This window comes from Heptranchias perlo, chromosome 26, assembly GCF_035084215.1.
Source record: "Heptranchias perlo isolate sHepPer1 chromosome 26, sHepPer1.hap1, whole genome shotgun sequence".
Lineage (NCBI taxonomy): Eukaryota > Metazoa > Chordata > Chondrichthyes > Hexanchiformes > Hexanchidae > Heptranchias > Heptranchias perlo.
The window spans coordinates 10477166-10504745 of record NC_090350.1 but is presented as its reverse complement, the minus strand read 5'-3'; the positions used below and the strand labels follow the sequence as shown (position 1 = coordinate 10504745).

At 47.0% G+C, this 27580-nt stretch overlaps 1 protein-coding gene across 1 annotated transcript; it reads left to right on the top strand.

The window, feature by feature from the left end:
• LOC137342500 (PLAC8-like protein 1) lies at nucleotides 1–27531 on the top strand. The gene is made up of 5 exons (XM_068006405.1): nucleotides 1–98; nucleotides 11077–11237; nucleotides 19110–19246; nucleotides 24741–24854; nucleotides 27237–27531. Exons 2-4 carry the CDS (start codon nucleotides 11132–11134, stop codon nucleotides 24828–24830), a joined length of 333 nt encoding a protein of 110 aa, XP_067862506.1. The 5' UTR covers nucleotides 1–98; nucleotides 11077–11131; the 3' UTR covers nucleotides 24831–24854; nucleotides 27237–27531.
• The last annotated feature ends 49 nt before the right edge of the window (nucleotides 27532–27580 follow it).

Sequence of the window (27580 nt, the reverse complement as noted above, 5' to 3'; positions counted from 1 at the left end):
TCTACCACACCTCTGCACATTCTCACTTCCTCCTTTCCCTACTTGAAACAGTCTCATCAAAAAGTTTGCACTAACAGAACTATCGGCAGCTGCAGAGGGTAAGTCATTACATCTAATGAAAGAAGCGCGTGACTCTTCTCTCTCCCTTGATTTATTTATTTGCTTAGATTAACTTTGTTTTGCACTTAAAGAACTTGTGAGTTGGTTCACTTCTAGCGCACTGTTTGTAAACCCTCGAAACAGTGACATCTAAGGTTGCTGTTTAATTTATTACCCCTCAGTTTTCACCCCTCCTGTCCTGAGGGATGTTGCTTATGTTGGAATAAAGTTCCAAAGGTACCAACAACCCTCCAGTCCAGTGGAAATTCATCATATGTGAGTAGGCAATTTAACCGTGGAGGCTTCACAGCCAAGCCTGGTCTTGTCCTCACATGACATTCGCACTGGTCAGACTTTCCAGCCGGGAGCACTGGAATAGTGATCTGTAACAGGGATTCTGGCTGACTTCCCCTCCCGAGTCTAGGGGCACTGAGGCCAATTCTGGTGTTCCAATGCCCCAAATGCTGTTCCAGCCAATATCAATTCACTCAGCATCAATTCACCAGTTGTCCTTTCAAAAAAATTTAAGCTATTATTTCCTTTTCCTCCTTATTGGTTTTCACTGCTCTGCTCGGAAAGGAGAGACAGGCACGGCCTGCAGCTGGGTCTCTATAAACGCGCACCTTAATGTCTCCAGTGTCCTTTCCCATTTGGTGCTTGCGGAACTCACCGTGTCAGAGATCCAATCTCACAGCCACAATGAAAAGAGAAGGCTGAAAGGTGACCCGATAGAGGTCTTTAACATTATGAAGGGGCTTTATAGGGTAGATGTTAAGAAGATGTTTTCACTTGTGGAGAATCCAAAATCAGGGGTCATAAATATAAGATAGTCACTAATAAATCCAATTTGGAATTCAGGAGAAACTTCTTTACCCAGAGAGTGGTTAGAATGTGGAACTCACCACCACATGGGGTAGTTGAGGTGAATAACATCGATGTGTTTCAGGGGAAGCTGGATAAGTACATGAGGGAGAAAGGAATAGAAGGACATGCTGATAGGATCAGATGAAGTAGAGTGAGAGGAGTCTTATGTGCAGTATGTACACCGGCATAGACCAGTCGGGCCGAATGGCCTGTTTCTGCGCTGAAAAATTCTATGTAATTCTATGTAATGTTGACTTTCTCATTTGAAATCTAATTCATTCAGATTTCATGGTTAGCTAAAGTGTTGTCAGTTTATTAAAAAATGGTAGTGATTTTACTTGCTGTGGTTTGTCACCTTGTTGAATCACTGGATATTCATCACAATTATGCGCCTGCATTTTCACAAGACTATGAGGTAATGAGGATGATGTAGGCCATTCTTAACTCAACTGTCCAGAAAGGCCCTAGAGTCCTCCCGTTCTATCATCCAATTGGTTCTTAAATGATTCCAGGGTTTTCATCTCCACTAGTCTTTCTCTCGATCAAAACCCCTCCCACCTTTCTCAATTTTATCAATACTATGATGGTCTTCCGGGTTCTCCTCTCTTGTTGCTCCTAAGCTGCAAATAAGTTATCCTATGTGCTGTTCCTCCTCCCTGCATTCCCCATTCAAGATTCATCTCACTATCAGGACTCATCTCACTGTCTCTTACTCTAATTGATTTGTTCGCTTCCCTCCCTCAGTCTTACCTTCCTCTTACAATATACAGGCTTTTAAAACTCAAACTTGGCATCGCCGTATCACAACTTTCCAACATATTTTGTCTACTCTTTATAACCATGGCCATGTGCTACATTATGATCCTTGGGCCCTATATGTAGCTTATTGTACACTCTGATTTGTATTGTTCTAGCGATTTAAGGTGGTCATGGAAAACGACAGGGAGGGGCCGGAAATAAAGGTTCTAAATTGGGGGAAGGCCGATTTTAATAGGATAAGGCAGGATCTGGCCAAAATGGACTGGGATCAGCTGCTTGTAGGAAAATCCGCATCGGAGCAATGGGAGTCTTTCAGAAGGGAGATTGAGACCATACAATGGCAACATGTTCCCGTAAAGGTCAAGGGTGGTTCCAAGAACTCCAGGGAACCTTGGATGTCAGGGGATATACGAGAATGGATTAGGAAAAAAAGGAGGGCTTTTGGCAGATACAAAAGGCTAAAGACGGAGGAAGCCCGAGAGGAGTACAAAAAGTGCAGGGGGATACTTAAAAAAGAAATTAGGAGATCAAGGAGGGGCCATGAAATAACACTGGCGAGCAAAATAAAGGAAAATCCGAAGATGTTTTATAAGTATATTAAGGGTAAGAGGATGACTAGGGAAAAAATAGGGCCCATTAGGGACAAAAATGGCAATCTGTGTGTGGAGCCGGCAGATGTAGGAGGGGTTCTAAATGAATTTTTTGCATCTGTTTTCACTATGGAGAAGGACGATGTAGACATAGAAATACGGCAGGGGGACTGTGATATACTCGAACGTATTAACATCGAGCGGGAGGAGGTATTGGTGGTTTTAGCAGGCCTAAAAATGGATAAATCCCCAGGCCCGGACGAAATGTATCCCAGGCTACTGTGTGAGGCAAAGGAGGAGATTGCGGGGGCTCTGACACATATATTCAGAACCTCTCTGGCCACAGGGGATGTGCCAGAGGACTGGAGAACCGCTAATGTAATACCATTATTCAAGAAGGGGAGTAGGGAAAAACCGGGGAACTACAGGCCAGTGAGCCTAACATCAGTGGTAGGAAAATTATTGGAAAAAATTCTGAAGGACAAAATTAGTCTCCACTTGGAGAAGCAAGGATTAATCAGGGATAGTCAACATGGCTTTGTCAAGGGAAGATCATGTCTGACTAATTTGATTGAATTTTTTGAGGGGGTGACTAGGCGTGTGGATGAGGGTAACACAGTGGATGTGGTATACATGGATTTCAGTAAGGCCTTCGATAAAGTCCCCCACAGGAGACTGGTCAAGAAGGTACGAGCCCATGGAATCCAGGGTGCCTTGGCACTTTGGATACAAAACTGGCTTAGTGGCAGAAGGCAGAGGGTGATGGTCGAAGGTTGTTTTTGTGACTGGAAGCCTGTGGCCAGTGGGGTACCACAGGGATCGGTGCTGGGTCCCTTGCTGTTTGTGGTCTACATTAATGACTTGGATATGAATGTAAAAGGTATGATCAGTAAGTTCGCTGATGATACAAAGATTGGTAGGGTGGTAAATAGCGAGGAGGATAGCCTCAGTCTGCAGGACGATATAGATGGGTTGGTCAGATGGACGGAACAGTGGCAAATGGAATTTAACCCGGAAAAGTGCGAGGTGATGCACTTTGGAGGGACTAACAAGGCAAGGGAATACACAATGAATGGGAGGACCCTAGGCAAGACAGAGGGTCAGAGGGATCTTGGTGTGCAAGTTCACAGATCCCTGAAGGCGGCGGAACAGGTAGATAAGGTGGTAAAGAAGGCATATGGGATACTTGCCTTTATTAGCCGAGGCATAGAATATAAGAGCAAGGAGGTTATGATGGAGCTGTATAAAACACTGGTTAGGCCACAGCTGGAGTACTGTGTGCAGTTCTGGTCGCCACACTACAGGAAGGATGTGATCGCTTTAGAGAGGGTGCAGAGGAGATTCACCAGGATGTTACCAGGGCTGGAGCGCTTCAGCTATGAAGAGAGACTGGGAAGATTGGGTTTGTTTTCCTTGGAGCAGAGGAGGCTGAGGGGGGACATGATTGAGGTGTACAAAATTATGAGGGGCGCAGATAGGATGGATACTAAGGAGCTTTTTCCCTTCGTTGAGGGTTCTATAACAAGGGGACATAGATTCAAGGTAAAAGGCGGGAGGTTTAGAGGGGATTTGAGAAAGAACTTTTTCACCCAGAGGGTGGTTGGAGTCTGGAACTCACTGCCTGAAAGGGTTGTGGAGGCAGGAACCCTCACAACATTCAAGAAGCATTTGGATGAGCACTTGAAATGCCATAGCATACAAGGCTACGGACCAAATGCTGGAATATGGGATTAGAGTAGACAGGGCTGATGGCCGGCGCGGACACGATGGGCCGAAGGGCCTCTATCCGTGCTGTATAACTCTATGACTCTATGACTCTATGACTCTATGAGTCTGTGTTATGTGATAATGTAAACGCTGTTTGAATGTGATTCACACTGCAAATGTCTCAGAACATTGTGAAAGTCGCTCATATTCTGTGGGTTTTTATCTCCTTTGTTGGGATTCTTTATCTTAGTTCCATCATCTTATTATGGTGAGAGAGTTTCTTTCTCTTCCCCTTGCCTGGGCTCCTGACGTTAAGCTGTTTTATTTGAGAGGGGGTGATATTTGGATTGGACAAGTTGTTGCTTCATTTGTATCTGTTTTGTTTCTGCACCTCCCTTGAGTTTCAGGGAAAAGGGGACTGAGTGGGAGGATGTGGAATGTGGGTATGAGAGCTTGATGTACATTGAGTTAGATTAAAAACTCACCCTCCCTTCTACCTTACTTGCAATTTGCATTTGACTCTTACCGCAGTGTGTTTACAATTTACCTCATGTTTTAGCTGCTTCCCTCTATCAAATGAGCACTTCTTTGTTCCTTTTCTTGCAGGTGTCCTGTGTTTCGTTTATAAATGAGAATGAGCCATTGACTATTTTTAGCGTTTCCCCACAACTTCTCTTTTTCTGTTATCAAACTGCATGTTGGTTTCTATACTTATTTGTTCTTTTGCTTTCAAGCTCATGGTACCATGGTGACGGCCCCCCTCCCCCCAACCTCATAGGGTAGGTCTAGCTATTTCCTTGATAGTGGTGTTAGAATCTTTCTCATTTTCTCCTCTGCGCACCTACCAACACAGCATAAGAATATGATAAAAATCAAGAATGAGTAAAGGACATTCGGCCCTTTGAAGCTTGTCCTGCAGCTCTCCCACTGAAGCATGCCCCTCTAGGACCCTAACTCTTTTATGAAATGTAAACAATTTTACAACACCAAGTTATAGTCCAGCAATTTTATTTTAAATTCACAAGCTTTCGGAGGTTACCTCCTTCCTCAGGTGAACGATGTGGAAATGATTCCACATCGTTCACCTGAGGAAGGAGGTAACCTCCGAAAGCTTGTGAATTTAAAATAAAATTGCTGGACTATAACTTGGTGTTGTAAAATTGTTTACAATTGTCAACCCCAGTCCATCACCGGCATCTCCACATCTTTTATCAAACTCTTCCCTCTAGGACCCTAACTCTCCTATCAAACTCTTCCCTCTAGGACCCTAACTCTTTTATCAAACTCTTCCCTCTATGACCCTAACTCTTTTATCAAACTCTCCCCTCTAGGACCCTAACTCTCCTATCAAACTCTTCCCTCTAGGACCCTAACTCTTTTATCAAACTCTTCCTTCTATGACCCTAACTCTCCTATCAAACTCTTCCCTCTAGGACCCTAACTCTTTTATCAAACTCTTCCCTCTATGACCCTAACTCTTTTATCAAACTCTCCCCTCTAGGACCCTAACTCTCCTATCAAACTCTTCCCTCTAGGACCCTAACTCTTTTATCAAACTCTTCCTTCTATGACCCTAACTCTCCTATCAAACCCCTCCCTCTATGACCCTAACTCTGTTATCAAACTCCTCCCTCTATGACCCTAACTCTCCTATCAAACTCCTCCCTCTATGACCCTAACTCTCCTATCAAACACTTCCCTCTGATACCCTAGCTTTCTCACTGAAGCTTCTCCTCCCTCTAGTACACTAACACTCCTATTATAGTATCCTATATGTCCCTAATGTTTTTGCCTCTACCATCTCACCTGGCAGATTATTCCAAGCATTTATCTGTCTAAGTAAAGAAATTCTTCCTAATCATAGAATCATAGAATCATAGAAAGGTTACAGCACAGAAGAAGGCCATTTGGCCCATCGGGTCCGTGCCAGCTCTATCCAAGTGCAATCCAGCTAGTCCCGCTCCCTTGCCCTATCCTCGTACCTTTCAAGTACTTATCCAGTTCTCTTTTGAAGGCCATGATTGAATCTGCCTCCATCACCCCCTCGGGCAGTGCATTCCAGATCCAAACCACTCACTGTATGAAAAGTTTTTCCTCATGTCACCTTTGGTTCTTTTGCCAATCGCCTTAAAACTATGTCCTCTGGTTCTTGACCCTTCTGCCATTTGGAACAGTTTCTCTCTATCTACTCTGTCTAGACCCTTCATGATTTTAAATACCTCGATCAAATCTCCTTTCAGCCTTCTCTGTTCCAAGGAGAACAACCCTAGCTTCTCCAGTCTATCCACATATCTAATGTCCCTCATCCCTGGGATCATTCTAGTAAATCTCTTCTACACCCTCTCTAAGGCCTTCGCATCTTTCCTAAAGTGCGGTGCCCAGAACTGGACACAATACTCCAGTTGTGGTCGATCCAGTGTTTTATAAAGGTTCATCATGACTTCCTTGCTTTTGTACTCTACATCTCTATTTATAAAGCCCAATATTCCATATGCTTTTTTAACCGCTTTCTCAACCTGCCCAGTCACTTTCAATGATTTGTGCACATATAGCCCCAGAAAGGATTGTGGGATGCGGGAGACGTAGGAAGCAAGAAGGAGGATTAGGTATGCAGCGACCCATCATCGATAGCTCCAGCACTGCCAGTGGCCACGGCCGCAGCAATGGCTCACCCAATGATCCGTAGTACGGTCTCCTCTACGGAGGTGAGGACCTCTAGGCGGCCTGTATTTCATCAGATCTTTCCGGCTTCCGGCTGCAAGACAGAGGGAAGTGTGTCAGTGAATGTCCTGCAAGATATCTGGGTGATGTGCCTGTCATGGCTGCATAGCTGCCAGTGTGTGTGATCTGTGAGTGGTGAGTGTGTGGATTGCAAGAGTGGTACTAAGTGAGGGTGAGATGTAGCATTTGAAGTGCAGCGTTGCATACAGATGGACAGCATTTGATGGTGGGTGGGTGGGTGAGGGGGGGTGTCGTCTATGGAGCAGTGCTGCAGTTCGTAGGATGTGCCACTTGACACTTGCATTCACTCACCTTGACCACCCGTGTCAAATCATTGAACTTTATCCTGCACTGCATCCACGTGCGTGATGCAATGCTCCTGGCATTCACCTCCAGGACCACTTCCTCCCAATGCCTCCGCAGCTGGTGTCTGGAGGGTCTCCTGCCCCCCCCTGCGGGTACAGGATGGCTCTCCGTCCATCCACTCCCTCCACCAAGGCCTCCAGTGCGTCGTCAGAGAACCTTGGTGCACGATCCCCTGCCGTCCAGTCATTCCACTTATCGTCCTCCGCTGCTTGCACTGACAGTGCACCTCCCCTTTAAGAGGTGCAGGCGGCCTTTAACTGGTGCTGGCCACGCCCCATATCGGCCCTACTCAGCAGCTGGCTGCACGTGGAAATCATGGAAATGAGCCGGCAGCACGAATCTTAGGTGCTGCCTACGTCGGAACCGCCGGGCGAGGGTTAATCGCGCACCGCGACCTCCGTGCCCGGATTCGGGGGTTATCGAATTTAACCCCCCCAAGTGTCAATTTGTCTTTAGATATTTGGAAAATTCTGTTAATGCCTCCGCTATCTCCTCCCTAACTTCCTTCAGTGATGCAAACCATCTGGGCCTCGCAACTTTTCTACTTTTATTCCTATTAACATTTTTAATACAGTTTCCCTTTTGAATATTTATCTCCAGTGATGACTCTTTCCCATCCTCCTCAGTAATTCTACTGTCCATCTCTCGCCTTGCTCTATAAAAACTGATGCAATATCCTTACTAACCATCGCCACCGTTATCTCAGTGCAAGATGGCATCTTCATCTCTAAATGGTCCCATCCCTTCTCTAATTATCTTTTTACTTCTTATGTACTTCTAAAAGCCTTTGCTATTTCCCTTTATGTTTCCCACCAATCCTCTTTAATGATCCCTCTTATCTTAAAAATCCTTTTTGCTTCCCTTCTAAACTTTTTATGTTTCTTATAGTTTTATTCTCTATTATCCTTTATGTATTTATCATATATTTCTTTTCAGGCCCAATTTTTGCTTTTATTTCTCCATCTATCCATGGAATTCTAGCCTTTGAAGTGTTTACTTTGACATACAGTCCATTGTTACGTTAGTGAACGTGACAGCCATTTTGCCCACAACAAGGTATCACAAGCAATAATGAAATAACTTAACAGTTAACCGATGTTTTTGGAAGTGTTGACTGAGGGAAGAATGTTGATCAGGACCGGGAGGACTCCCTGCTCTTCTTCAAATAGTATTTTAGCATTCATCTGAACCATCAGAAGAGTGAGGCAGGGCTAAAAGTTTAAGGACTCATTGAAGGACGGTACCTCCAACCTCATAGGGATATGGGGATCGGGCAGGAAAGTGGAGTTGAGGTCGAAGATCAGCCATGCTCTTATTGAATGGCGGCGCAGACTCGAGGGGCCACGTGGCCTGCTCCTGCTCCTATTTTTTGTGTTCTTATGTTCTTAACAATGCAGCACTCCATCAGTACTGCACTGAAGTGTCAGTCTAGATTATATGTCTGAATGAGACTTGAAACTACAGACTCAAAGGCAAGAGTGCAGTGGGTTATATATAATCTTTGCACAATTGGGAACTGATTTTAAATCTCGTTGGACTGACAGTGAGGGATCTTATGCAACACAGTTCCTCGTGGGTACAAAACCACAGCATGAAGCAGCAAACAATTTAACACTCCAAATCATAGAATCTTAGAAAGATTACAGCACAGAAGGAGGTCATTCGGCCCATCGAGTCCACGCCGGCTCTATGCAAGAGCAATCCAGCTAGTCCCACTCCCCCGCCCTATCCCCGTAGCCCTGAAAATTTTTTCCTTTCAAGTACTTATCCAGTTCCCTTTTGAAGGCCATGATTGAATCTGCCTCCAGCACCCCCTCGGGCAGTGCATTCCAGATCATAACCACTCACTGCGTAAAGAAGTTTTTCCTCATGTCACCTTTGGTTCTTTTGCCAATCACCTTAAATCTATGTCCTCTGGTTCTTGACCCTCCCGCTGAGGAAACACTATCTAACTATACCTGCTTTGGGAGTGTTTGATGGGACAGGGTGGAGGGAGTTTTACTCTGTATCGAACCCGTGCTGCACCTGACCTGGCAAGTGTAGTCACTGTTGTCATCTAGGGAAACGTTGTAGGATACAATAGAGATGTGATCAGTAGGGAGGCCAGCAATGGGACCATGCATACTGCACTTGCGCTAGATACATGATGGAAAGGGAGTGGAAAGCTGTAGCTGTAGTTTGGGGTAGAATCAGTTAACCCTTATCTATTACAATGCAAATGAGCATAGAATACTGAATGCTCAGGCAGTGGAGAAGGGGTGACCTATGAGGAAGAGAGGATGGAATGACGGATAGAAGAGCAAATGCTGACCCAGAAAAAGACACAGAAATCTGACCCGAGAGCTGGATAAGAATACTGGATAAGGTATAGACAAAGAAGCCCACATCCTATGAATGAATAGTAAAGAAAAGGAGGAATAACATTGATAAAAGTATTGTACTCAAGTATCAGCCTGGGTTCTGTGCTCAAGACTCAGGAGTTTGGTTTGAACACACAACCTTCTGACTCAGGTAAGAGTGCTACCAACTGAGCCAAGGCTGACACCTTGGGAAACATTTGTCGTCAACTCGCTGTTTCCACAGATGTTCCAGGTGAGTTTGGGAGCTCATCGTGCCTTTATGTGCTTCTGGAGGGGAAGCCTCACCTTCAGGAGTTTACATTCAGTATGTGGGTGAGAGATGCTTCAGGTGAGCTCAGGACCCAACCATGTGGGGTGTTGGGGAGAACTCTCTGGTTCAAACGAGAATCTTGCCACACTGTGTCACCAAGTATTATTAGACCAAGAAGGTGTCCCACCAGGACCTGTGTATAATTGTCAAACCCGCCTGTTCGTTTTTAATTTTCTTTTTCAAGTCTTCTCCCCTCCTGTCCCGAAGGCACTGGGGCAGATCCTGACTTTGTGCAATCGTGTAAAACAGGTGAATGCGAATCGGTAGCCCTCCCTCTCTCCTTCATTTACATCTTTCCCGATTTTCATTTCCACTGAAGGCATTGGAAATAAAGATCGGAATGTAAAATGGGCTGCCGACTCGCTTTCACCAATTTTACACTATCGTACAAAATCAAAATTACCCCATTGGCTCTTGGTAAAATACAGTTCCTCTGATTAAAAAAAAATTGTATTTATTTCACGCCTTTTACAACTTCAGGACATCCCAAAGCACTTTAAGGCGAATGGAGTACTTGTGAAATGTAGTCATTGTTCTAATGTAGGAAACGCAGCAGCCAGTTTGCACACACCAAGGTCCCACATACAGCAATGTGATAATGATCAGATAATCTGTTTCAGTGATGTTAGTTGAGGGATAAATATTGGCCAGGACACTAGAGAGAATTCCCCTGCTCATCTTTGAAATAGTGCCATGGATTTTTTACATCTACCTGAGAGGGCAGAAAGGGCCTCAGTTTAACGTCTCATCTGAAAAACAGCACCTCCGATATTGTAGCACTCCCTCAGCACCACAATGAAGTGTCAACATAGATTTTGGGCTCAAGTCTCTGGAGTGCGACTATGAACCCACAACCTTCTGACTCAGAGGCTAGGGTGCTACCCATTGAGCCATGACTGACAACTGTTGCCGGCTGCCCTCTGGTAACTCCCCCAAGCGGTCACGTTGCATGTGTGAGCCCAAACAGTAAGCGTTGGTGAGGTATTCAAGCCTGAAATATCACAGCCGAGCCTGACCCTAGCTTCACACAGCAGCCAAGTGTGCATACGCCCGGGAGAGCCAAGCGGATAGCAATCAGGAGCGGGAACCAAGGCTGATTAGTTCCCTTCCAAGCCCAGGGGGATTTGGAGCGGCCCAACTGCTGTCCTAGCTGAGATCACTTACCTCAGCGTAGTTCAATTGGTTAAACCTGGGATATTCTGGTCTGTGGTGAGTTCAGCCACGTGTGGGGTTACATCCTCTTTTTTTATTGTGGAATCAACACGCTTGCTCATCATAATAATTTGGTTTGTTTTTGCAGCCCACCTGTATCTCTTATCTTCTGTCCAGACGTATCTGTGCCACTAATCTCAAACATGACCTCGGCCACTGTGGTTATTCAGCAGCCTGGGGTTGTGATGAATCCTGGTTCTGGGGAGTGGAGCACAGGAATATGCAATGTTTGTGACGATATGCCCATCTGTAAGTGCACTCATCATTGAATTCTTCATTATGTAATTCATGGTATCATAGTATCACAGTATGGTACAGCAGAGAAGGAGGCCATTCGGCCCATCATGCCGGTGCCAGCTCTTTGAAAGAGCTATCCAATTCATCCCACTCCCCTTTCCCAGCTCTTTCCCATAGCCCTGAAAATTTTTTCCCTTCAAGTATTTATACAAGTCCCTTTTGAAAGTTATTTTTGAATCTGTCTCCACCGTCCTTTCAGGCAGTGCATTCCAGATCATAACTATTCTCTGTGTAAAAAAAATTCTCCACATCTCGTCTCTGGCTCTTTTGCCAATTACCTTAAATCTGTGTCCTCTGGTTACTGACAGTTGAGTTCAAGTCACCATAATGAGTCACCCTTTCAATTAACTTATAATCAGGGAAGAGAGTAAAGGTTCAGGGAAATTCTTTCCAAAGGAGAAGGGTAGTCCCAAGGATGGACTTTATGTTCAAACTAAGCCCCAAATATCTATTCAAAAGAAAAAAATGGCAAAAATATGTTTTGAGGTTTTTTAAAGACACTTTTTAAATCTCATTGGAGATCCCCATGGCATCACTGACCGAAAGGCATCCCAGAGAGACTCCAGCAATTCATAGGTAGCCACAGATTCAGCTCAGCCTATACACAGAGCCAGAAACCCCTAACTCTATGGAACAACAACAGCAACAACTTGCATTTATATATTGTCTTTAACCCGATAAAACGTCCCAAGGCACGTCACAGAAGTGTAATCAGACAAAAATTGACACTGAGCCAAAGAACGAGACATTAGTACAAGTGACCAAACACTTAGTCAAAGAGACAGGTTTTATGTAGCGTCTTAAAGGAGGAGAGAGAGGTGGTGAGACAGAAAGATTTGGGGCGGGAATTCCATACCTTAAGGCCTAGACAGCTGAAGGCATAGCAGTCAATTGTGAAGCGAAGGAATTCGGAGATGCCCAAGAGGCCAGAGTTGGAGGAAGGCAGACTTCTCGGAGGATTGTAAGACTGGAAGAGGTTACAGAGAAATGCCCTCACAGCTGGACATGTCGTGTACCCAACTGTCAAAGCATATTCTAATCATAGCAGATTTCCAAACAAAAAATAAGGTGGAGGTTTTGAATAAAGAGTACCGCACCAAGACTTTCTTTCCCCTTTAAGACAACTTTGATTAAACAGAAAGAAAATCCATCTAAAGTGTGATTCAATCCTAAAGGGGACATGGAATCTACAGAATTCCCGCCTAACCTTAACCCCCAAATCCTTACTCCAACCCCTCACCGCTCCTCAACTTTCCTACTTTCCTGCCGTCGTCCCAGGCTTGACTCCCTCTTATATAAGTCTTTAGCTTCCCTCTGTACCTCTCATGGCATCCTCCGAAGGGCCCAACGAGGCACTCGTCACTGCATCCTTAGGTGCAGCAACCCCAACTGCCCCATCCTACTCTCTCACTGACCTTCTCGCTCAGCGTGCCTGCTGGGGGCTAATCTTGTCAATCTCCTTCCCATCCCATTCACCCCTCCCAGTGCTGACCCCGTGGACTCTGACAGTGGATCAGCTATCACCGCCCCTCTCCGCAACTCCCTCCAGAATGTCCGTTCACTTGTGAACAAGGCCCTTGCCATCCATGAGCTTCTTGTGGATGATTGCGTCAACATCATGGCCTTGACAGAAACCTGGTTTCCACCATAATGAAGCCTCCCCGCCCAGCTATACCTTCCACCACTTGCTCCACCCAGATCGCCGCAGTGGTGGTTTGGCCCTTATCACCAAATCACACTTTGGACTGTCCCCCTACTCTTCTGGCACCTTCTCTCATTTGAGGAATCTCACCTTGTTCTACCCCTCTCACCTCTCCTTTAAAATCCTCATTCTTGACCACCCACCCAAGCATCACACCAAGTTTCTCACCGAAATATCTTCACTGCTTTCCTCCCTCAGCCTCTGCACTGAGCGACGTCTCATCCTCGGTGATTTCAACCTCCTTCTTAACTCATCGTGCTCTCTCTCCTCTGAGTTCACTGCCTCCAATCCTCCCTTAATCTCTCCCTTCATATAAACTCCACTACCCATATTCATGGCCACCCCCTCGACCTCCCCATCTCACGTGGCCTCTCTACTCCCATCCTGTCAATCATGGATAGAGCCACCTCTGATCACTTCCTTGTATCCCTCCCCACTCACATCCACTCACATTATAGGAAAGATGTGATTCCACTAGAGAGGGTACAGAGGAGATTTACGAGGATGTTGCCAGGACTGGAGAATTTTAGCTATGAGGAAAGATTGGATAGGCTGGGATTGTTCTCTTTGGAACAGAGGAGGCTGAGGGGTGATTTGATTGAGGTGTACAAAATTATGAGGGGCCTCGATAGAGTGGTTAGGAAGGATCTATTTCCCTTAGCAGAGGGGTCAGTGATCAGGGGGCATAGATTTAAAGTGATTGGTAGAAGGATTAGAGGGGAGCTGAGGAAAGAAATTTTCACCCAGAGGGTGGTGGGGGTCTGGAACTCACTGCCTGAAAGGGTGGTAGAGGCAGAAACCCTCATCACATTTAAAAAGTACTGGGATGTGCACTTGAAGTGCCGTAACCTACAGGGCTATGGACCAAGTGCTGGAAAGTGGGATTAGGCTGGGAGGCTCATTTTCGCCGGCATGGACATGATGAGCCGAATGGCCTCCTTCTATGCCGTAAATTTTCTATGATTCTATGATTCCCCATCCCCCTCCCAACCCCACGTCCCTGGAAAAAGCTCTCCCCCTTTCAACGGCACTTTCAAATTCCCAACTGTCTAGCCTTTGGCTTTCTATTCACCACGACATTTCTGCAGCTACCAATTTGTTTAATCATACCCTCACCTCCACCTTTGATGCCCTTGTCCCCATTAAAACCATTACTCTCTCTCACCCTGGTCATTCCCACGGTACGGCCCTCATCTCCACTCCCTTAAGTCCAAGGGATGCAGACTTGAATGTTTATGGCGGACATCTGGTTTCATCACCAGATCTGGTCCTGCTCTCCTCTGCCTAAACTGCTCACTGTTCCAGGATCATCCTGGAATGCAAAGACAACCCCCGGCTTCTTTTCTCCACTACAAACCGTCTTCTGAAACCCCTCTCGCCTGCCTCCTCCACCCTTACCTCCAACAAGTGTGAGGAGCTCATGGACTTCTTTGTCACTAAGATTGACACCATCAGTTCAGCCGCCTCTGCCGCTTCCCTCCCTTCCCCTAGCCCACCAAGCCAAACTTCCCTTAAGGTTCCCCCCTGCCCTGTATCTAACAGTGTTGTACCAGAGTCCATTCCCCATTTCCTGACTTTGATGAGCAGAAACTTTTGCCCACACTATTTTTTGAAATGGTTGGGGTATGTGTTGGAGAGTTCTTCGGTCTCCTTGTTTGTGTTAGACTGAGATTGGGGGCCACTCTCAATATAGTTCCTAATGGGTGTGGTCTCACGATACAAAGCAGCTGTAATCCAGTTTCAAATAGCGTTAAATTTGGCAATCTCACTTAGAACTACAACAAGAGCTGCTCGGTTGGGAAATGGTAATGTAAACTCGGAATAGTTGATGATGGGTGCATATAATGAGGGTGGGAACAAGGAAGGCAGAGGCAGAGCATTTCCTGTACTTCTTATTATGTGCTGAATAGTATCTGATCTGGGGATGGCTGGTGCTGACAATGCAAGAAGTTGCTTAATTTCCCGGCAATGACACGGACGACAAATGAAACCACACCAAGGTTTGTTTTTAGATCTTTCCATTATTACTCCATTCTCCACTTTCAATAAAAAAACAAGTAAGCTATTTGCAAACTTTCACTTCTAATGATGAAGAGAAACTCCTCAATGAACAGCTGCACAGAATCAGTATTACATCATCCTAAAGTGTGGTGCCCAGAATTGAACACAATACTCCAGGAGGGTAATTTTAGCCTGGAGCTGTGAAAGTGGGGGGGAACGATTTTGACGTAAGGAGTATTTTTTTTACGGTTTCCTGCCGACGCCCCTTCCAACGATCACGACTTCCCCCCCGCAATGATTGCGACCCCCCTCCAACGATCGTGACCCCAGATCCTGACCCCGCCCCTCGGTGACTAACCCCGCCCCCCCCCCACCCCGTGACTGACCCCCGATGATTGATGGGCTGGTCCCAGTCGGTTGGGAGAAGAGCAAGGAAGAGGTAAGTGTTCAGGTAAGTCTTAGATTGGATGGATTGCGGGGGGGATGGGGGGGCATCCGGTGGGGGGAGGGGAGTTAGTCATCGGGGGTCAGTCATTGAGGGTCAGTCATTGGGGAGGGAGTTAGTCATTGGGGAGGGAGTTAGTCATCAGGGGTCAGTCATCGGGAGGGGGATCGGGGGTCAGTCACTGGGAGGGGGGGGTTAGTCACCGAGGTGGGGGTCAGGATCTGGGGTCACGATCGTTAGAGGGGGGTCGCGATCGTTGTGGGGGAGGGTCGTGATCGTTGGGGGGGTCATTGCAAGTAGGCTTGTTGGGCCTGGAGGAAGCATCCCTGTTCCTCTTGGGCTTTAAGCTGTGCTATAAAGGCACTAACCTCCAATTTCGGGCCTTCTCGCTTCCTGTCACGCGATGTGAAAGAGAAGGCCTGGGAATACCTGGCCCCCAGAGGCTAAAATCACAAAACCTGAAAAAATGGAGGCCGGCAGTCCCCTTGAAACATTTTAGTGACCAACGCGCCTCCTGAGAGCAGGTTGGTCGCCCACCCCCCGTCCCGCCCCCGTGAAAACCGGAAATGGACGGGTTAGGGGCGGGTTTGAAATTGTTGCATTTGGGAGAGCTGTCCCACAGACTAGCCACTCTTGGTGATGGACATTGAAGTCCCCCACCCAGAGTACATTCTGTGCCCTTGCTACACTCAGTGCTTCCTCCAAGTGGTGCTCAACATGGAGGAGGACTGATTCATCAGCTGAGGGAGGGCGGTAGGTGGTAATCAGCAGGAGGTTTCCTTGCCCATGTTTGACCTGATGCCATGAGATTTCATGGGGTCCGGAGTCAATGTTGAGGACTCCCAGGGCCACTCCCTCCTGACTATATATCACTGTACCGCCACCTCTGGTGGGTCTGTCCTGCCAGTGGGACAGGACATAGGGATGGTGATGAAAGAGTCTGGGACATTGGCTGAAAGGTATGATTCTGTGAGTATGGCTATGTCAGGCTGTTGCTCTCCCAACAAGCAAGAGTCTAACCACCTCCCCTTGACATTCAACGGCATTACCATCGCCGGATCCCCCACCATCAACATCCTGGGGGTCACCATTGACCAGAAACTTAACTGGATCAGCCACATGAATAGTATAGCTACAAGTGCAGGTCAGAGGCTGGGTATTCTGCAGCGAGTGACTCACCTCCTGACTCCCCAAAGCCTTTCCACCATCTACAAGGCACAAGTCAGGACTGTGATGGAATACTCTCCACTTGCCTGGATGAGCGCAGCTGCAACAAAATTCAAGAAGCTCGAGACCATCCAGGACAAAGCAGCCCATTTGATTGGCACCCCATCCACCACCCTAAACATTCACTCCCTTCACCACTGGCGCACCGTGGCTGCAGTGTGCACCATCCACAGGATGCACTGCAGCAACTCGCCAAGGCTTCTTCGACTGCACCTCCCAAACCCACGACCTCTACCACCTGGAAGGACAAGAGCAGTAGGCACATGGGAACAACACCACCTGCACGTTCCCCTCCAAGTCACACACCATCCCAACTTGGAAATATATCGCCGTTCCTTCATCGTCGCTGGGTCAAAATCCTGGAACTCCCTTCCTAACTGCACTGTGGGAGAACCTTCACCACACGGACTGCAGCAGTTCAAGAAGGCGGCTCACCACCACCTTCTCAAGGGAAATTTGGGATGGGCAATAAATGTTGGCCTCGCCAGCGACGTCCACATCCCATGAACGAATAATAAAAAAAGAAACTGTTAGCCGCACTATGCCTTCTCATTACACAGGTTCTGTTGCTGTGGAAAGATTTCATAGGACCAGACACTGTAACTTTTAGGCTGCTACATGGTTTTACAATGTTGGTTACAAATATTTTACTCAAGTTAGCATTTATAAAAATAGTGGGAAACTGAAATGTGGCATATAGTGTCATATTGTGATACTTGATTTACAAACCCAGTAAAATGGCTTGCAAGCCACTTTATCAGATCATGTGGCTCATCCCATGCATTCCCGAGGGGAACAAAGATTAGAAAGAAGCCATTCCCCATTTTTCTTTTATTTGTTCATGGGATGTGGAAGTCGCTGGCGAGGCCGGCATTTATTGCCCATCCCTAATTGCCCTTGAGAAGGTGGTGGTGAGCCGCCTTCTTGAACCGCTGCAGTCCATGTGGTGAAGGTTCTCCCACAGTGCTGTTAGGAAGGGAGTTCCAGGATTTCCACCCAGCGACGATGAAGGAACGGCGATATATTTCCAAGTCGGGATGGTGTGTGACTTGGAGGGGAACGTGCAGGTGGTGTTGTTCCCATGTACCTGCTGCTCTTGTCCTTCTAGGTGGTACAGGTCGCGGGTTTGGGAGGTGCTGTCGAAGAAGCCTTGGCGAGTTGCTGCAGTGCATCCTGTAGATGGTACACACTGCAACCACTGCGTGCCGGTGGTGAAGGGAGTGAATGTTTAGGGTGGTGGATGGGGTGCCAATCAAGTAGGCTGCTTTGTCCTGGATGGTGTCGAGCTTCTTGAGTGCTGTTGGAGCTGCACTCATCCAGGCAAGTGGAGAGTATTCCATCAAACTCCTGACTTGTGCCTTGTAGATGGTGAAAAGGCTTTGTGGAGTCAGGAGGTGAGTCACTCGCCACAGAATACCCAGCCTCTGACCTGCTCTTGTAGCCACAGTATTTATATGGCTGGTCCAGTTAAGCTTCTGGTCAATGGTGACCCCCAGGATGTTGATGGTGGGGGATTCGGTGATGGTAATGCCGTTAAATGTCAAGGGGAGGTGGTTAGACCCTCTCTTGTTGGAGATGGTCATTGCCTGGCACTTGTCTGGCGCAAATGTTACTTGCCACTTATGAGCCCAAGCCTGGATGTTGTCCAGGTCTTGCTGCATGCGGGCATGGACTGCTTCATTATCTGAGGGGTTGCAAATGGAACTGAACACTGTGCAATCATCAGCGAACATCCCCATTTCTGACCTTATGATGGAGGGAAGGTCATTGACGAAGCAGCTGAAGATGGTTGGGCCTAGGACACTACCTTGAGGAACTCCTGCAGCAATGTCCTGGGGCTGAGATGATTGGCCACCAACAACCGCTACCATTACCCTGGCTGATCTGGTGTACCTTCCAGTGGCTGGTACCAGAGTGTAGCGTCACTGGCAAAGGTTTGAAAGGCCTTGTTGCACTAGAATTATTTTTTTTATTCACTAAATTGGTCATCATTGGCAAGGCCGGCATTTAATGGCCATCCCTAGTTGCCCTGAGAAGGTGGCGGTGAGCTGCCATCTTGAACCCCTGCAGTCCGTGAGATCTAGTGGTTTTAATACAACTGAATTTGCTCGGCCACTTCAAAAGGCAGTTAAGAGTCAACTACGTTGGTGTTGGGACTGGAGTCACATATCGGCCAGACCGGGTAAGGACGGCAGGTTTCCTTCCCTAAAGGACATTAGTGAATCAATTCGGTTTTTACGACAGCTTCAAGGTCACTTTTACTGATACCACCTTTTTTAATTTCCAGATTTTTAAAACTGAATTCAAATCCTCAAACTGCCACGGTGGGATTTGAACTCACATTCTCTAGATTACTAGTTCAATGACATTACCGCTATATTACTGTGTGATAGTGCATGAGTCTAGAGAGCAAAATAAAGTACATTAAAAGTAATGTTCATTTTCACAGGCTGTTTTGGTCTCTTCTGCCCAATGTGTATGGGATGCTACTTGGCCAGTAGTTATGGAGAGAATTGCTGTTTGGGCATGATACCTGGAGGTATGGCTGCACTGAGAACTCATATCCGACTTTCGTACCACATCCAGGTAGGTGGATGATCTACTGTCACCTTTCCCCAATCCTTTTCCCCCTCTATGATCCTTCCATTACCAAGGCCACTTAAGATATTTATTAGCTCGTGGGTCAACGCATTGTTCTTTCACCTCCACAACCTGTGTTTGAATCCATCGCGGACTATTGGGACAAAGGTTTCTTCTCCCATCTCCATTTAGTCGGTTTGGAGCCTTTGCACCAGCTGTTCTGGCACTCCCATTGTTTGGGGGGATGGGAATCTCCCTTTATGGTTTCTTTGGAGGAAGAAGAGAAGATGCAATGGAGGGATGGCAGACCGTTTAGGGTGCACGAGAGGCCGATTGTGCCCACCTGCACTGGTGGTAGCCCCCCCTCCCCCCACCTTGCACATTCACAAGTAGAGGTACGTGTGCCTGGTAATGACTGTGCAGAACTACCTACACAGACTCCGGGACAGCAGACAGCTAGATGCAATGCCACCTTTTTTATTATTCATTCTCGGGCTATGGACATCGCTGGCAAGGCTGGCATTTATTGCCCATCCCTAGTTGTCCTTGGGAAGGTGGTGGTGGGCCTTCATCTTGAACCACTCCAATCGGTGTGGTGAAGGTGCTTCCACAGTGATGCTAGGTCGGGAGTTCTAGGATTTTAACCTGGCAACGATGAAGGAATGGCGATACAAGTCCAAGTCGGGATGGTGTTTGACTTGGAGGGGAACTTGGAGGCGATGGTGTCCCCATGAGCCTGCTGTCCTTGACCTTCTCGGCGGTGGAGGCCGTGGGTTTGGGAGGTGCTTCCAAAGAAGCCTTGCTGAACTGCATCCTGCAGATAGTACATACTGCAGCCACGGTTGCCTACTGCAAGGACACCTGCAGCTAACATGTCCCATAGGGCTGGCACGACTGGTAGCACTACTTCCTCTGTTGCCTTCATGCATGATGCAATACTGTACTGTGTACTATGGGGAGGGTGCTCTGGAGTGTGGAGCAACCCTCTTGCTGCCACCTCACTCTGCATCATTTCCACTTCACCAGCTGTTAAATAAAGGGTTGGTGTATTACACTATTGAGTCATTTTCCTACTTCCACACTTATTGTACCTCGCCACCTCCCGTGGCCTCTCTACTTCCACAGTTTCAAGACCATCTCCAAACACTTCCTTACATCCTTCACCATCCATAACCACCTAACCTTTTTGCGTCGTATTTCCTTCTACATTACCCCTGGAAGAAACTCTCTGCTAACTGGCTTACTACTTTTAAACTCCCAACTGTCTGGCCTTTGGCGCTCCAATCATCGCAATACCTCTGCAGCTGTTGATTTTCTCAAACACACCAACACCTCCACCTTTCATTACAATGAAAGTAAACCAGCAAGAAACATAAAAACAGGTTGTGAGAGCTTCTACAAGTATGTGAAAAGGAAGACAGCAGCGAAAGTAAACGTGGGTCCCTTAGAGGCTGAGACAGGAGAAATTATAATGAGGAATAAGGAAATGGCAGAGACGTTAAACAAATATTTTGAATCTCTCTTCACAGTAGAAGGCACAAAAACATACCAGAAATAGTGAAGAACCAAGGGTCTAATGAGAATGAGGAACTTAAAACAATTAATATCACTAGAGAAAAAGTACTGGACAAACTAATGGGACTAAAAGCCAACAAATCCCCTGGACCTGATGGCTTACAGCCTAGGGTTCTAAAAGAGGTGGCTGCAGAGATAGTGGATGCATTGGTTGTGATCTTCCAAAATTCCCTAGATTCTGGAATGGTCCCAGCGGATTGGAAGGTAGCAAATGTAACCCCACTATTCAAGAAAGGAGGAAGAGAGAAAACAGGGAACTACAGGCCAGTTAGCCTGACACCGGTCATCGGGAAAATGCTGGAATCCATTATTAAGGAAGTGGTAACAGGGCACTTAGAAAATCATAATATGATTAGGCAGAGTCAACATGGTTTTATGAAAGGGAAATCGTGTTTGACAAATTTATTTGAGTTTTTTGAGGATGTAACTAGCAGGGTAGATAAAGGGGAACCAGTGGATGTTGTATATGTGGATTTTCAAAAGGCATTCGATAAGGTGCCACATAAAAGGTTGTTACACAAGGTAAGGGCTCATGGGGTTGGGGATAATATATTAGCATGGAGGAAGAATAGAAAAACAGAATATTTTTCAAATGGTGAGAAACTGCTAAATATTGGTGTTCAGAGTGATGTGGATGTCCTTGTTCAAGAAACACAAAACGTTAGCATTCAGGTACAGCAAGCAATTAGGAAGGCAAATGGCATGTTTGCCTTTATTGCAAGGGGGTAGGAGTACAAGAATAAGGAAGTCTTTCTACAGTTGTACAGTGCTTTGGTGAGACCTTTGGTGGAGTACTATGTACAGTTTTGGTCTCCTTACCTAAGGAAGGATATACTTGCCTTAGAGGTGGTGCAACAAAGGTTCACTAGATTGATTCCTGGGATGAGAGGGTTGTCCTATGAGGAGAGATTGAGTAGAATGGACCTATACTCTCTGGAGTTTAGAAGAATGAGAGGTGATCTCATTGAAACATATAAGATTCTGAGGGGGCTTGACAGGGTAGATGCTGAGAGGTTGTTTCCCCGGCTGGTGAGTCTAGAACTAGGGGGCACAGTCGCAGGAGAAGGGGTCGGCCATTTAAGACTGAGATGAGGAGGAATTTCTTCACTGAGAGAGTTGTGAATCTTTGGAATTCTTTACCCCAGAGGGCTGTGGATGCTGATTCGTTGTGTATATTCAAGGCTGAGATTGATGGATTTTTGGACTCTAGGGGAATCAAGGGATACGGGGATCGGGCGGGAATGTGGAGTTGAGGTCGAAGATCAGCCATGATCTTATTGAATGGCGGAGCAGGCTCGAGGGACCATATCGCCTACTCCTGCTCCTATTTCTTATGTTCTATGTTCTTATGTCCCCAGCAAAATCTTCACTGCCTCCTATCTCGATCATTTCCCCGGTAAAGATTCCATATCCACTCCATCAAGTTCATAGGGCACAGACTTTAGAGCATCTGGTGCAAAATTGGCTTATCCATCTATTACCAGTTCTGGCTGGACCACATCAAGCTCTACCGGGCCTCTTTCTGCTCTGCCAGAAATGCTCATTACTCCAGAATCACCCCGGAGAGCAAAGATAACCCCCGGCTTCTTTTCTCCATCACCAACTGCCTCCTTAAATCCTTTCCCCCGCAACCTCCACTCTCAAAGTGCAGGGAGCTCATGGACTTCTCTGACACCAAGATTCAGCTACCTCTGCATCTTCTAGCCCTCCAAACCAACCCTCCATAAGGTCTTCCCCTACCTTGGCCCTGAACCTCCATCTCCATCTAGTTTTTCTCCCATCTTCTCCATTCCCTCATTTCGTTTATGAGACCCACCTCCTATTTACTCAACCCCATTCCCATTAAATAGCTGCCCACCCAATTTCTTCCTGTTCCCTATGCTAGCTGATATTGTAATTGGTTTCCTCTCCTCAGGCACTATCCCCCTCCCTTTCAAAACTGCAATCGTCCCCTCTCCTCAAAAAATCTACCCTCGACCACTCTGTCTTTGCAACCCCTCGGTTAATCTTCAACCTCCCTTTCCTTTCCAACATCCTCCAGTGTGTTGTCACCTCCCAGATTCATGCCCATTTCTCCCACAAATCCTTGCTTGAATTCCACCAATCAGGTTTCAGCCCCTCCCACAGCACCAAAACGGCCCTAACGACAGTATCTCCCATTGTCCAGTTTGTAGAACTGCCCTCATTTGGTTCCAGTTTCTCCATTCCAATCATAACCATAACATCTCTACCAACAGCTTCTCTTCCCGCCCCCATATCATCGCCTTGGGTGTGCCCCAAGGATCCATCTTTGCCAGTTCCTCTTCCTCATCTACATGCTGCCCTTGGCAACATCAACCATAGACATGAGGTCAACTCCCATGTGTACACTAATGACACCCAACTCCACTTCTTTATCATCTCTCTAAACCCTCCACTACCTCTGTGCTTTCAGATCACTTGTCTGGCATCCAGTCTTGCATGAGTCACAATTTCCTCCAGCTAAACATTGGGAAGACGAAAACCATTGTCTTTGACTCCCATCACAGACTCCATATCCTCGCCACTGATTTCATCCCCTTCCCCAGCCACTGTTTCAGGCTGAACCAAACTGTTCACAACCACAATATCCTATTTCACAGGACTTAATTTCCAACCCCATATCCTTTCCATCACAATGACTGCCTACTTCCACCTCCGTAAAATCACTCACCTCTGCTGCTCATCTGCCCCCGAAACCCTCAGAATTACCTCCAGACTTGATGGGCGCTAAATTGAGCCGTGTAGCGCCTATTGTTTTAGCGCTACACAGCCTCTCTGACATCCGAGATGGCGTCTCGGATGCGCACGCACGTTTCCAGCATGACGTGCGCCGGATGCCATCCTGGCATAGGAGTTAGCACAGGCGTAAATACGGAGGGACCATTGGGCGCGGGATAATAGCACATCACGCTACCCGCGCCCAAAAACAGGCCTTATCCAATTTTTTTTTTCCCCCCCACAATATTCCAATGATGTCCTGGCCAGCCTTCCATCCTCCACCTTCCATACACTTCAGCTTATTCAAAACTCTGCTGCCCATATCCTATCCAGCACCCAGAGTCCTACTCATCCATCGCCCCTGGCTTTGATGTCCTACATAGGTTCCAGGTCTCCCAATGCCTTAAATTTAAAATTCTCATGCTCAAACCCCTCCCCCCCCTCCTCCTTTAAACCCAGCTCTTTGACCTCCCCAAATATCTCCTCTTTTGGCTCAGCACCAATTCTTTTCCTTATGCCTCTGTCAAGCGCTTTTCAATGTTTTCCTATGTTAAAGGTGCTCTATAAGTTGTTAATATTGTTGTTGTTCCAGCCATTTTTGTTACCTAACGCTGAAGGGTAACAAAGGCTGAAAGAAACATTAAAAATATAGCACTTTGTAAAGGCTAGCAACATTTCTGACCCCAGTTCCCTTTAAATTTAGCCAGAATTCATTTTGGGGCATCTTACGTGTGATTTCACACCCCATTGTGGCAAACTCCCATCACCAAGCACAGTATGGGTGAGAGCTTGCCCACACTATGCAAGAGGATTCTGTAAAATCAGGTATGGTCAGCGCACTAACAGTTGGGAAAGTGCCAATTATGACTGCCCCCCCCCCCTCACCACCAATTCATTAGGCCGCTCTCCCGCCCGGGAGTTAAAACTCCCCCCTAGAGATCAGTCTGGTGTCTGTTCTCTGAACGTTCTCTGTCTCCAATGTTTGAATGCCTCCCTCTCATCTCACTGACCGGAACTGGACATAGCGTAGGTTAACCAGAGGGCTATACAGTCTGAGCATGACCTCTGATCAATACTCTACCACTTTGATCATATAGTTCAGTATTCTCTTTGCTTTGTTGATTGCTGCTGTGCAATGGTTGGACATGACGAGTCAACTAAAACCCTTCCGTTCTCCATTGTACAGGGAACGGTCTGTGAAGACGTGATGATGGTGAGCTGCTGTGGCCTGTTTGAAACCTGTCGAATGGCACGTGAGATACGGAGACACAAATGAAAGTACAGGGACGATGAAGAAAAGGTGCCTCCTTTGTTAAAGTAAAATTCCCTCCTATTTTTTCCCTTCCTTGGTTTTAATCCTGGGACGAGAGGGTTGTCCTATGAGGAGAGATTAAGTAGAATGGGCCTATACTCTCTGGAGTTTAGAAGAATGAGAGGTGATCTCATTGAAATATACAAGATTCTGAGGAGGCTTGACAGGGTAGAGGCGGAGAGGCTGTTTCCCCTGGCTGGAGAGTCTAGAACTAGGGGGCATAGTCTCAGGATAAGGGGTCGGCCATTTAAGACTGAGATGAGGAGGAATTTCTTCACTCAGAGGGTCGTGAATATTTGGAATTCTTTACCCCAGAGGGCTGTGGATGCTCAGTCGTTGAGTAGATTCAAGGCTGAGATCGATAGATTTTTGGACTCAAGGGGAATCAAGGGATATGGGGATCGGGCAGGAAAGTGGAGTTGAGGTTGAAGATCAGCCATGATCTTATTGAATGTCGGAGCAGGCTCGAGGGGCCGTATAGCCTACTCCTGCTCCTATTTCTTATGTTCCTAATTCTCGGGATGTGAGCAACACTGGCGACGCTTTGACACCTTGCTGGTGAATGGTTGGCTAGGGTCTTCCTGGTCTTTGTCCATGTTGCCATTCTTAAAAAGTGACCCTAAACAGTGTGGTCATCAAGCTGTTCAACTGTGGAGCCTCCCCACCGGGTGAAAGCTGAGTACGATCCTCTCCTCGCCATGCGGTCTCATGGCATTTTGTTCCTTTCTGGTTCTCGTCTCCCCCGCACTGCCGCCAACCCTCACTCCCTCCTCTCACGAAGGTACGGACTTCTTCAATGGGATATGAGGGTCGACAAACGGCAGCAACCCTTTGCTACCATGTCCAAATGGCCATTATCCGTGAACCATCAAATGCTGCACTAGCAACTGCTCAATTGTACAGTGAATCCTCACACACGGGCTTCGATCAAGGGACAGTGTACAGCCATCAGGCCCAGGAACCCTGGCTAATTTTCCCTTCACTAACTCGATGGTGGGGTGGGTGGGGGGGGGGGTGTAGAAGTTCACATTCCAGCATGAAGGCAGCAATGAGGGCACAACGCTCTTCCGAACCAGGAGGCCTGAACCCAGGTCAAAACTAGGCCTTGGACCTCATTAATATTAATTGAGTGAGCTGCTGGCAACTGTCTCGTTTCCACATGCATCTTGCCCATTTGAAGACAGTCCCAGGATGGAGTGTGGAGCAACAACAGGAGTGAGGGAGGGGGGGCAGTAGTGGAAGGGGCAATTAGTTGGGGGAGCACTCCTGCTCCTCCTCGCTCCACAGCAATGATTTTTTTGTATTTTTTTAAAACTTTTACCCTTTGGTGGCAGTCGCCCAGCGACCGCTTAAGAAACCCGAGTGGAGCACGCCCGGTTCCCGCTCCTGTTCCTGCTCCTGTTCCTGTTCCTGCTCCTGTTCCTGTTCCTGCTCTTGCTCCTGTTCCTACTCCTGCTCTTGCTCCTGTTCCTGCTCCTGCTCTTGTTCCTGCTCCTGTTCCTGCTCCTGCTCCTGTTCCTGCTCCTGCTCCTGTTCCTACTCCTGCTCTTGCTCCTGTTCCTGCTCCTGCTCTTGTTCCTGCTCCTGTTCCTGCTCCTGCTCCTGTTCCTGCTCTTGCTCCTGCTCCTGTTCCTGCTCCTGCTCTTGCTCTTGCTCCTGTTCTTGCTCTTGCTCCTGCTCCTGTTCCTGCTCTTGCTCCTGCTCCTGTTCCTGCTCTTGCTCCTGCTCCTGTTCCTGCTCCTGCTCTTGCTCTTGCTCCTGTTCTTGCTCTTGCTCCTGCTCCTGTTCTTGCTCTTGCTCCTGCTCCTGCTCCTGTTCTTGCTCTTGCTCCTGCTCCTGCTCCTTCTCTGCGAGATCGAATTTTGGCGATACTGTCATTTACATATGTAAGGGAGCTGCCAGGGACATCTAAAAAATCGCCTAACCGTCTTTCAGGTGTCCTTTGGGCGCGGGACATTGGTGCCTGAAATTAGCCCTTATTGTGTAATGAGGCCCAATTTCTACCCCAATAGATTCTCAGCTCCCCAGGTCCTAAGTCATTGACCAGTAGGTCCCAGCTTCCCTCCACAGTCTTTGCTTGTTAGGGGCTGCAGTTTGAGGGCTGCAATTAATGTCCGGAGCAGAATAAAATACCAGCAGAGATCCTCAGCCTGACTGATATCCAGTGAGTCCTGCTGGAACCTGCAGGCATGAGGATATTGAGTGAGGAGTGAGCTTGGATGTGATGCCCCCACTCTGTGGGCACTCCCGCAGATAGATCACACAAGGAGAGACAATCTAGCATGAATCAGTTCCTTCAGAAGAGGAGGGGAGAAAATCAGGAAAACTATAACACTTTTTGATAGTACTATTTTTCTTTATTTGTTACAGACAGCTACATGGAAGAAATACTTCTTCTCGTCAAGACTGATGTGTGCCCTGATTCAGCTGCCCTGCGCTTTGCCTGGAATATTTCTGTGTAGTAAGCTTTTCTTCATTGGAAAGCTTTTGTAATGTTTAAACACCGAGCTCTAGGTATCATGAACTGCTAGCTTTATTTGATTGTTTTAAACATTTCACACTTGTGCGACACTTTGCGAATGCAACAGTAATAAATTAGATGCAATTCAACTTAGGAAAAAGCAAAGTTAGAGATGATTACACAATAAAGGGGATTTAGTGGTCATCTTAAGTGTCTGTGTATTCCTGATTAGTCCGAGAGTCTGGCACGGGGT

Bases quoted from the DNA above. Each gene is read 5' to 3' on its own strand.
- LOC137342500 (XM_068006405.1), top strand. From the start codon at position 11,132: ATGACCTCGGCCACTGTGGTTATTCAGCAGCCTGGGGTTGTGATGAAT. The intron at 11,238-19,109 runs GTAAGTGCACTC...TCATTTTCACAG, and splicing joins TTGTGACGATATGCCCATCT to GCTGTTTTGGTCTCTTCTGC. The intron at 19,247-24,740 runs GTAGGTGGATGA...TCCATTGTACAG, and splicing joins GACTTTCGTACCACATCCAG to GGAACGGTCTGTGAAGACGT.